This window comes from Limulus polyphemus, unplaced genomic scaffold (genome assembly GCF_000517525.1).
Source record: "Limulus polyphemus unplaced genomic scaffold, Limulus_polyphemus-2.1.2 Scaffold454, whole genome shotgun sequence".
Taxonomy (NCBI): Eukaryota; Metazoa; Arthropoda; class Merostomata; order Xiphosura; family Limulidae; genus Limulus; species Limulus polyphemus.
The window spans coordinates 275,947-288,397 of record NW_013666064.1 but is presented as its reverse complement, the minus strand read 5'-3'; the positions used below and the strand labels follow the sequence as shown (position 1 = coordinate 288,397).

Here is a 12,451-nt window from a genome sequence, read left to right as displayed (position 1 = left end):
AGCTGCCTTCCCTCTAGTCTTACACTGCTAAATTAGGGACGGCTAGCGCAGATAGCCCTCGTGTAGCTTTGCGCGAAATTCAAAACAAACAATCGGAAAGAAGAAGGGAATTAAAATAAAAGATGAATTAAGCATTTGTTCTAATGTTCCTTTTATAAATACCCGATAGAACTTGATGTATTTATTTAATTTTTAAACACACACTCTTGCGTATTTTACGTATTTATTAAATATCTGGAATATTCTAGATATATTTGTTAGAAATACCTTTATGATATTTGTTATATACACTGTACCATCTGGTGGCTTAGGCTTCAGCTAAAGCAATACTTTGATGGTGACTTTTTTTTTTCTTTTATATATATTTCTTGTGAGGGAAAATATAAATTTACATCGGGTCATCAAATTTTGACTTAAACATTCAAAACATCAGTTCATTTTAGAAATAACAACAACATTTCGAAATTTGGTTTTTAAACACAGAACTAACTTGGGTACGCTGATTGTGAAACAGTTAAATCAAAGTTAGAATGAATATACCTCCACAAAGCTGAATAAAAGAAGTTTACTTGTGATTAAGTTTGATTGTTTGCACATAGTTGATCTGTTAGTAAACCATAACTCTTGGCAAGCAGTCAAAACGAAATAGATTCTTTTAAGAACCAAAAAAATATTTCATCATGACTTTAGTAAAAATGTATTAGCGTATAGTATGATTTCAACTAGCTCAATAAGAAAATATTCTAGCCGAAATACTTTTTCATGGCAAATTTCTGCCTAAAGAAGGACACAGCATTCAAGTGATGTACAACTACGGCAGAAAAATGTTCTATTCTACTGTGTTTAAACGTAGTTTTCTGAAAAATAATTTATTATTATTATTTGTATTTGAACTTATCAGCGACGTTATATTTTTTCTTCATAAATAAAAACAAACTGTGCCAGATACGACAGATAAGGAAATTGCTTCTCGAATGATGTCTGTGTCAGTTTTGCAATAAATGTGTAACACAGTGTCTTCAATCAACATCATAAGCTCAAGAATTAGCATGTAGAATGATCTGAATTTTTAAAATATGATGTTAGGATATTATTAAAAATTAACATAAGATTAGACTTAAAAATTCACAAAAATGCTCAAATTTGCATAAATGATCTATCGTTTTATTTGTAGTTTTTATTTCCAAGAACGCTTTTCTTATTTTCATCATCACAAGCATCGTAGGGTATTACAGTTATTTTTTTTCTTTCTAGAGTACCAAGGTACATTGTAATGACATCCGTGAGATATTTCTATCATTTGAGATTTAAGAAAGTGGTATTTTTATTTCTTAAAACTTTCACAGATAAGTGCATTAATTCAAAATGTAGTGTTAGCATGTGAAAGTCGGGGTTATCTCACGCATCTTATATTCGATTTTCATTAATATGGAATTTGCGTCTCGTGTAAACCTTTTAAAGTATTTTAAAAAAGCGTTTAAGTTTCTTCGAATATTTAGTTCTGATGTATACTGCAAAATAAACGGTAAGTAAACTACATTATTCATATGCATAGCATAAAATGTGGGTATTTCCGTAGTGTACTCCAAAGATGCCTCTCAAGTTATATAATTACTAACTTACGAAACAGAATTGTGCATATATAATTTATTTTTTTTTGTTTTTGTTTTTTGCCACTTTTTGACGCATAAGATTCTTTCAATTTTATTGGCATCTCCACTATTCGCCAGGCCCTTCAGAAAGGTTTTTGTTTCTTGGAATAGGAAATGCTTACCAGTTTGAGCGGAAATTTAACGTGATTCATTAACGAGCAGTGACGAGGAAACACATAAAGATTTAAGTAAATCTGTACGAAATGTACAATGTGCTAGACCATGCTGAATGTGTGTAAAGTGTACAGTATACTGAGTTCAGCTTAACATGTATAAAGCTTTCACCATTGACCTCATTGATTAAAGTTTTTCATTCTTTACAGCCTCTTATATTGGAATTGTATTTAAGAGACCTGATTTTTTATAGTATTTAAGTACTTCAGAATGGCTTGTTTCTGAAATTTCGCGCAGAGCTATATAAAAGGATAATTGTGCATACTTGTCCCTAATTTTTCACTGAAAGACTAGAAGAAAAATAGCTATTTTAATAGCACCACTGAGTTACTTAATACGGAGATTTAACTGTTGCTCTTATAACGCACCAACACTCCACATCGTGAACCCTAGGATTCACACACCTAGTACGGTAATCCATAGGTCACGTCCGACTCGGTTTTAGAATTGACAACAGGTATAAGTCAATTATTTTAAATAAGCGGACCCCCCCCTCCCCCCCAGCTACTCACATCACTGTAAAACTCCCGAGTAATAACTAAATATCGTGGTATCCAAGCGAATTTATTTGGCACGAAATGGAGCATTATTACAATAAACGGCAAAATCCAGGCTTAAGATAAAATCCCCCGCAGTAAAATACTAAAATGAGTAAATCGATGATCACATTATTAAAAACGTTGTTTGACACTATTTTTTTTTTTAGATACAAAAGTAATCATTAATTTAAAAAATCTTTTTTAGCGTAGCAACATACTTGAAAGTTCGTATTTAGTGATTGTGCCTTTAAATGAATACAGAGTTTTATATAGTTCATAAAATGCGGGTAAATTCTTTAGAAATCACATACTTATATATCTGGTGGTCCTTGTTTATAGCTGTTTAGATTATTCGAGTTTGTACAAAAAAAAATGTAAATTTGCCACTGCAGATTTGTTTAATTAACTTTTACATATATCATGCTGTTAGCCTATGCTTATAATATGTTCATGAATTACCAGAAGTGATAACGAATGGAGCCCAGATCAGGATGAGATTTATGTAAATTCAATATGCTTATTTATTTCATGTTTCTCTATAACATAGCAGTATGAATTATCTGTACATATACTGGATAATTATAAAATAATGTGGCCGGACGTAGCCTATAGTGGTTAACTAGCCCAAACTTTGCCTCGAACGATTTATAGTTCATGACTCATTGCCTCAAAAACGCCATCCGCACCTTTGGGCTGTGAGCGCATAATAGAAGGGACTGTCAAATCTCACTGTCGAATCACATAAGAGTAACTTAAGAGTCGGCGGCGGTAGCTATTGACTAGCTGCCTTCACTGTAGTATATCAACTCAAAAGTACGTAGATAGCCAGCCCTCATAAGGCTTTGCGCGAAATTCTGAAACAAACAAACGAAACAAAATAACGCATTTCGTTGAATATATTATTAGTTATATTCATTGACTTACTTCCACTTCTAATATTTCGTTATGCTATTCATTCAGATACAACCGAAAATATCGTTAATAATGATGGTACTAAAATGCAGATTCAGTGCTTTCTATTCATTATAGGCTTAACTTTCTTGTGGATCGTTTAAGACAATATCTATTTGGACACGAGCTGGCACTGTGGTAGAGTTCTGGATTTTGGAGCCGAGTTCGAATCCGTACGATGTCACAAAATATTCCACGCATTTTAAGTGGTGCGTTAACTATAAGAGTGACAGTCAATCCCTTAACTTGGATTGTGTATGATAAAGGCGCTACTGACTACCTACCTTCAGATAACTTTAGTAGCTGTACCATAAATACCTATTTATTCTCAGTTTTCTTTTTTTTTTCGTTTGTTCGATTGATTATTATATTAGTTGCTGTTAAGTTTGATCTATACAGTTATGTTTAATTTTGATCAACGTTGTTTATAATTATGGGACCTGGAATGCAAACTTTGGGAGATACGTTTTACTTACTACTACCATTGTTCCGTTTCTAGTAACGTGTTTTTATTCTCCTTTTTTCTTTAACTCTGAATACAAGCTTCCTCGGGATTCTTCTGAGGTTCCTTCGCTTTTCCAATGTTGAACATTATAAAAGTATTCCTTATCTACAACTGTTGTTTTCCTCAGTTCCCAAAAGCACAAACATGAAAAATTCGGTCTCTTTCTGTTTATTCAGATACCGTTTGAAGATCTTCGTCTATAACAATTGCAAATACTCGAGTTTCATTTTATGTAGTTTCAAAAACATTTCACCGGTTTTTAGTATTGATAGTTTCGCTTTTAGCTCTTGTTTTATAATTCTTATTAACAGTAAGAACATTATACCTGTTCCTTCGACTCCAGATAGATTGAGTTTGTGACGATAGTTAATATCATATCAAGAAAGCTAATAAAAATTTGAAGTATAAGTAAACACCATTCTCACATGATTGACTTATACTGCCTCGTGATGTGCAGGATATATTCCAATCCCATAATAACACTTTAGTTCAAAGAGAGTTTTCAAATAATAATGAATCAAATAAAAACAAAACGTAAAGAGCAGTGATATCCTACTACGCGGAAACTACAATGTGTAAAAATTCTTGTTGTAGTTAAATATGTATAGGAAAATGCATACAGAATATAAGTATTTGAACAAGTTGAGCAGAAGTATTTGGACGTAATAAGTGTTAGTGTGCACGTTTGACTCAATTAAACGGAATGAATAAAAGTCAATTAAAAGCTCTTTTAGATTCTGACCTAACTTTTGAATTTTTGTATTATTCTATTTTATTTATTTATTTATTTTACAGAGATCCGTGGAAATCACAGTATTACCGGCAGTCCGAAGATCCATTGGTGTCTATCAAACCGCTAAGTTTTTCGATCACATCTCCTCAAAAACTACGACATCACCATTCCAGTTCCGAATCCTTAAGTAGCCTGCGTTCTGCTCCAGGAGGGCAACTGTCAACGATCAGCCAAACTACTATCAACTTTCTTCTTGATCTAGGGAAGTCTGAAACTTCCAGTGTGTCGCAACCGGAAAGTCACTTCTGTCCTACTTTAGCTCACAGCACGGAAGATAATACAATGGTCACACGCAGATTCAAGAAATCTGTTTACAAAGAACTGGCATCAAAAAGTGGTTTTGATTTTACACCTGTCGTTCAGGGGAGAACTGAATCTGAAAAACAGGGGAATACAAATAAACCTACAGATGTTTCTAGTGTGCCACAAAGTTATCAAAATTCTCTAGATGGTAAGAATAATATGGATTTTTGTAAACAGACGACCATATATTCTAATAAAACACAAGATGTTTCGCAGAACGTATCCAACGTTTTTCAAAATCGACAAGTAGGTAATGGAGGTGAATCGCAAAGTGTAGAAAACATTACTAGGAAGGTGAGCGATCTTCCGGAACGCTTTTATTGTAATACATTAGCAGGAAAGGAAAACCCGGCATATTGTCAAAAAGAACAGCCGAAATTTGTTGTCACTGATGTTTTGCATGAAAAATGTCCATCTTGGCCAGCAACAGCAGTAAATTCAGAAGGTACTTCACCAATCTCAGCGGTTAACTACAGATCTCACTCTTGGTCTAACCAAACAGATTACCCAAAACTTCGCGTTGTGTATTCCCGTCCAAAAAAATCTTACAAAATGTGCACTAGCCAACTTCCACCGGTCTTAGAAAAAGGTACTGAAAGCTCAAAAAGAAAAAATATAGCAGACGTGGAAAACCAACCCACTGCACTCCTTTTATCCTCGAGTGCTAACCACGAAGTTGGGTATAAGCAAGTAATGAATCGACGTTGTTCTGAGGGACTACAAGTTCCTCAAGGTGACATTCGTTCTGCTAATGTTTCAGAAGTACATGGAAGAAACATCATCCAAACACCTGCTGAACGTGATGTTTCTTACCAAACCCAAGAACCCAAGATGGAACCGTACTGGGGGAAGTACCATGATTTTTTGAAGCACTATAGTGAATACGCACCATCACAGTCTTCAGCTTACGGAAGTCTTTCATCGTGGGACGGGTCAGCTTCAGAATATGGGACAAACTTATTGAAACAGGATTATGTTGAAAACCGAAATCCATTAAGTCTTGAATGTCGCGGATCTTTCAGGATTGCACAAAGCGCCATTGAAATGCCAAGTAAAATCGAAGAGATTAGAAATGCAAATAATCAAGAGACTTTACCTTGGCATGGTTCTTATAGTGATCTAAGTTCGCTGAGCATGCAGCTTTCCAATCGGTCTTCTCTGCTTGATAGTGGATTATCGACATTACCGGATAGTGGTCGCTTGTCTCCACAATCTTCTTGTGGAAGCCGTTTCACAACTACGTCACTCGAATGTGGATTAAGAGCTCATTTAGTGGCAAAAAATGGGATTAATCAAGAAAATGTGGTCCACAGTTCCAGAGTTCAACAACCAGTTCGCCACGACTCTCAAAGTGTTGTATATTATACGCCAGATGCAAAGCAAATTTACAACAGAATTTCCAAAAATGTACACATTTCTCGCAAGGCAAATACTAATGATAGAAAAGCTGATTACGTTGACAAACAACAATCTTCGGAGAAAGTCTCGGACAACCTTAGAAAATGCGAAACAGAAGAAGAGATAAAAAACGAAAATCCACTTTTTGAAGACATTACAACACACGACCAGTTTTATGGTTTCTGCAAACGACTTGAAGTTCCAAAAGAACAAATGAAAGCTTGTACCAATAACGAAAATAAAATATTAAAAAATGGTGTTAAAACTTCTACTTCGCCTCAGTTTGAACATGAAAAAGTAGCTCCAGAGAAAGAAATTTATCCAAAATATAACCCTCCACAAAAGGTTATTCTAAAACCACACAATGAATATGATTTGGCAAGAAAGAATCAAACATCGACTTCAAATAATCTTGATAACCACATCATGTATTTAAGTTCTGACAAAAAGCCTCAGATAACAGATACCGAGCTTAAAGCAATCCAAAGACAAGCCGTTCTGTCTTTTTATCAACGACAAAAAGCCTTATATTCAACAAGCGCGAGAGTCGCGGAACAAGATTTACCGATTTCTAGTTTTCACAGTGAACATTTGCGTGGTGCTAGTGATACGCTAAGTCAGGAGAAGCAACTGATCAATGCCAGTGTTTCTCAAAACCCATTACACGCTTCTCATAAACTGGTGACCGGCACACTGGATCCACGTAATAATGTTTTTCGAAATGGAACCTCAGAATTTATCCAGAGTCATATTATACCAAATGAAAACAGCTGTTCTTCTTCTAAAAAAGAGGTCTCTGAAGAACATAAACACAACCAAGAAAGAGCTTTGAACCATAAAAGCAGCCTTTCTGTGACAAAGTCACAAAGACTTTCCTCCGAAACATTTCTACAGAACTCCAATTTACGACCTCGAAAAAACATTAGTTCAGACCACTATATGAAAACAAAGGGTGAGCCATCCGCTACCGAACCAATAGCTTCATCTGCCTTAGAAGAAGAGACAATCATAACTAAAATGCTAGAAGATAAAGAGAAAATTAAAAGAATGGGTGAACTTTCTGGGAGCGGCATCAGATCAGTCCTTCCGCTGGTAAGTTTCAAACTTTCTAGCTATGGAGTCAAGCACGTGACATTAGACCAATTTTGAGATTTAAATAATAATTTAATACTCCAGCCAAGATAGATGTAAGTTTATATATTTCATTAATTCGTAAAAATAATATTAATATGAGCAACGTGCCATATATTTTAACAACCTCGTCTCGAGCAATTAGTATTTTCGTAATTCCTTAATGGTTAGAAAATAGTGTTATAAACTTGGATATATTCTTTTTAAACGTAAGAAAGTTGCACGAGTACTGATACAGACACTATTTTTTAAAATCATTTGTGGTATCACATCAGTTTTTATGACAAATGATGTTCAAGTTTGTTTTGAATACTTTTATTTTGTAGAATTGATATTAAAAGCTCTTATGTTCAATGCTTGTAGCTGTAATCACATTAATTTCGACAAGGTTAGCTGTTGGCAATAATAATTAACTTGAATCGTCTTCTCGTTATCTTTTATACCATCTATTCATTGAATGCCAAGACAACATGAGCAATAATGTAGATTATCTTATACAGCTGATAAAGAAAAGTTTACTAACCACGTAGAAAAGCAGGATCTGAGAAGTCAAGATTGTTTAATTACGTTACTTAAATCCACGAAGGTCTTCGAGTCAATAAATGTGGCATAATTATAAGATCTTCTAAGAAAAGTTTATTATTTTTAATGAGTCTCTAACATACATTAAACTATTAAAGGATATTGCATCTAAATCATTAGTTTATTGTTTAGATTACTGAGGTACTAAGACGCTTGTATTCTTCACACGTGAAAATTCTTATTGATATTCAGTAAATGCTACTGACATAACTTGTTCTTGTAATGATCTAAATCTTACATTGTTATTTAAGCCCTTGTGATAGTCTAAACTTGACATTGTTATTGAAGTCCTCGTGATAATCTAAACCTGACACTGTTATTTAAGCCCTTATGATAATCTAAATTTGGCATTGTTATTTAAATTCTTGTGGTAATCTACACCTGATATTGTTATTTAAGTCCTTGTGATAATTTAAACCTGACACTGTTATTTAAGCCCTTGTGATAATCTAAGCCTGACATTGTTATTCAGGTCCGTGTGATAATCTAAACCTTACACCGTTATTGAAGTCCTTGTGATGATCTAAACCTTACACCGTTATTGAAGTCCTTGTGATGATCTAAACCTTACACCGTTATTGAAGTCCTTGTGATGATCTAAACCTTCGTTATTGAAGTCCTTGAGATGATCTAAACCTGACATTTTTATTTTGTAACTTTAACCTCGAATGTTTCTTTAGAAATAATAAAAGACCTTTATAGCAAAAGAAGGGGCATCGATGTATTTCTCCTGATAGGAGGCTAATGTACTTTTGTTCACGAATTTTAGTATTTTTTTTCTAACATTCACTAGTTTGTTTCGTGTATTGGCAATTATTGTAGATCCAAATACTATTAATTTTATGTACAATGTAAGTAATAACCTCTACCAATTACTTTACAGTTAGTTTCTTTCAGTCAATGTAATTACAATATTTACAGTAATAGTTGAGCAGTATTTTTAGTTACATATATGAAAATTATATTCCAATGTGGGAATTGAGGATTAACCTAAGTCTTATAAGCTAACCTTTGATATGTTAATAGGATTACGCCTGAAAATATTGTTACGAGCGAGGGTGCTCTGTTGATGCAATATAATCATTATCGGATTTATTTTCTCATGCATTGATTTATAATATAGTGTGTCTAGCCAGTTTGTTATATCAGTATATCTTCACTGGTGTACATAGGTTTCGGAATACCACATATGGTGAAATTTAGTTAACCTAGGATAAGTAGTTGAGGATATAATTACAAGGGCCTTCGAATTTAAACTTCATAAAAGTTGTTTTGGTTTTAATAACGGATTTTATATAACTCAGCCATGCAGATTTCGAAAATAATATTCATTTTTTTTCTATCACTTAAGGATTTTTTTTATAAATCGGGAAGAAAAAAAACTTACTTAGATTAAATTATTATTTTGTTTACCACAATGAAAAATTGTTAATATTATGTTTGGGTTCGTTTATTTGTTTGAAGTAAAGCACAAAACTAAACAATGGGCTATTTGTGCTCTGCCCACCACGGGTATCGAAAACCGGTTTCTAGCGTTGTAAGTCCGCAGACATACCGCTGTGCCACTGGGGGGGCGTTTTGTGTGGGTTCTTGAACAACCAATAAGACTCACGTCGCGATTGGTCTAGAGAAATTTATAGCCAGTGGTTGTCAACATTTTAAGCATAACAAAATGTGACCCGATTTCAATGAAAATTATTCACATATATAAAAGTACATATGACGTTTTATGAAAAATCTGTACGTGATGGAGAAAAATGGATATCATTTTCGGATTCAGCGTACAGGAATTACTGTAGAACATGCAAAAATTTCAATACAATAAAAATCATCGTGTTATTTTCAGTATTGAGGTTTCTTTATAATCACAATACATATTAAATAATTTTTAGTTCAGCTTTATATATGTTTTCTTTTTTTTTATATCGGGACCTCTTAATAATCTCTATGTGTTAAAAGAAGGATAAGAAGACTAGTCTGTGTGCTTTACAAGGTGCTTTAGCGAGAATCTTTAGAATCACCTTGTTGTGTTAGTGGTAATTTCTGCCAATATCGACTGTAAATTCGTCTACATTGAATCAAAGCCTTACTTTGACATCCCAGCAATTGTATACTTATTGAAAATTAATGTAAAAAAATGGGTATAAAAACTAGTCATGAGACAATATTTCGTAGCACGTGCGATAAATTGTAATTGAACAACCAATATGTTTTCGTTGTTGAGTAGCAATGTTGTGTGAATGATTTTGAGTTTTTATAACAAACTCATTAGTCATCATTGAGAAATGTGACTGTTTAGCAACTTCTAGGTAAAATAATTAGCCTGTGTTAAGTTGAGTATGTGTAAGCTTATATAGATATTATTGTAGCTTTCGTGGAAGTGTTTAGATAAATAAAGTTATTAAAATTATTTTTATTGAGGTTATTGCATAACCTGCTTTTAAAACATCTTAATTGACAAAATTAGCTCTAAAATGTACGAAAGTAATTAATAAATTGATACCTGCTGTTTAGCTTATTTTCATACATTGTTTTTGTAGTACTGTTAAATAAATAATTAATGATATTTTTCGTGTACAAATACATCATTATTTACATTTTCCTGCGGAAATGTGAATGATAATGAAAATCACGATTGCTAGGCTACATTATTATACTTAATATTTACCTGTGACACCACAACGTTTCAGATTTAAATTTGTCGTTTGCAATCTGGTCTTTTATAGTGTGTTTCACATAATAGAGAAATCAGACTCTTAATTACGAAGTAAATGGGGCTTTCTATCCTGCCAACTGTCACTTTCCGTGCTACGGTCATTAGCCATGATTCAACGAAAGTAATTAAGACTTGTAATTAAATAAAGACAGTAAAAACAAGCAGTTAGGTCGGGCGCATACCAAGCTTACACTAATGATCTACCACAGACATAACCGTTGTACACGAACTGTTAGAGATAAAGGAACGAATGTTCAGGAAATGAGAGAATTTTAGTCTACCATCAGGGGGCACTCAACCGGAACAAGAATTACTTCAAACATTTTATAAAAAAAAGAGAGCTATGCTCATCTCGTTTATATGATGCGAATGTTTATAATCTGACGGTAGCTGATTATTGATTTTTACAAAAATTTTCCACTTTGTGTTTTCATGTTTTTCGTCTATTCACATATCAGTCGTAATGACAAAACTATAGTGTACATTTGATGACTCATCGATTGCCTTGGGACACCAAGTGAACATTTATCACAAGAATCAACATTAACTTGTATTTGTAAGGATATTTCTAGAATAATTTCCTGCGTTTATTGTTCATTACAATCTATATTAGTTGAAGAGCAGTTGTGTGTTTAGATAAGAAAAACGCTTCATAGCAATTATTAGCCATTGCACTGATTGGAAAGTGAATTTTCTCCATGCTTCAATACACCGAAAAATTAAAGGCTTTCAAAGTGTAACCTTTGTACTTTTTTGCAGGAAAACTAATGTCCAAATCTCAGTAACTAGGTTGGTAATCTTACGTCGTCTATCTCTAAGCTACTTTTACAAAAGAGTATTTGATTAATATATATATTTTTTGTAATGCTTTATTACAGAAGATGAAATGACTTCCAATCAGTTTTCTTCTTTATGAATTCCTAAAGCTGACATAAAAAAAAAGACAAAGCTGAAGTAATTACTTGCAATGACGTTAACTACTTTATCAAATGTTTGAGGTAATTTAAGGCATTTCAATACAGATAAGAGGCTAAATAAATATATATATATATATTGTGCATTTGCTTTATTATCTTTCTAATTTTTTAAATTTCCTAAAATTTGTAATTTAGCGCAATGAGTATACATTTTATATTCGAATTTCTTCGTGCTACTTAGTATCATTTAAATCTGGCTGACTGTGGCCCGGTATTAGCAGGTCAGTCGGTGGATCAAACTTAACGGTATTGAAGATGATATGCCACCGACCAAGCTTTTTCAGATGTGGGCACTTTATGAAAGTGACAGCTAATCTTGTTATTCTTTTAAATTTGTTTGTTTGTAATTAAGCACAAAGCTACACAATGGGCAACCTGTATCGAAACCCGGTGGTGGCTGGCTGTTTTTTTCTGTGGTCAGTAGTTCAAAATTAAGCAGAGCTATATCTGATTCCTTAGATCTTTCCAATACGTTGAGCTCACGTGCAAATAAGGTGACTTTGAGGTTGAAAATTCCAATCCATCGAAGACTGCTTACTTGAAATATTAAATTTAGACCTACAGATGAAAAATATACGTATATTTCTCATACGAAAATTGCGAAATGTTTTCTTATGAATACGATCTTGTTAAATAAAGGTCACATGAATACTGCCAGATTAAATAAAATTATTTTTAAATTTAGCTTTCTTTGAAAGGAAGTGATTGTATTTTAGCCACTAACGACGCA

At 33.3% G+C, this 12,451-nt stretch overlaps 1 protein-coding gene across 5 annotated transcripts in view; it reads left to right on the top strand.

Annotated features, from left to right (window-relative positions):
- The window catches only part of LOC106458385, a 185,849-nt gene that overhangs the window by 109,925 nt on the left and 63,473 nt on the right, over positions 1 to 12,451 (top strand). For all 5 annotated transcript variants that reach the window (XM_022384572.1, XM_022384573.1, XM_013917895.2 and 2 more), the window contains one exon: positions 4,617 to 7,407. In XM_022384572.1, coding sequence (XP_022240280.1) covers positions 4,617 to 7,407 — 2,791 coding nt within the window. The remainder of the gene's footprint in view (positions 1 to 4,616; positions 7,408 to 12,451) is intronic.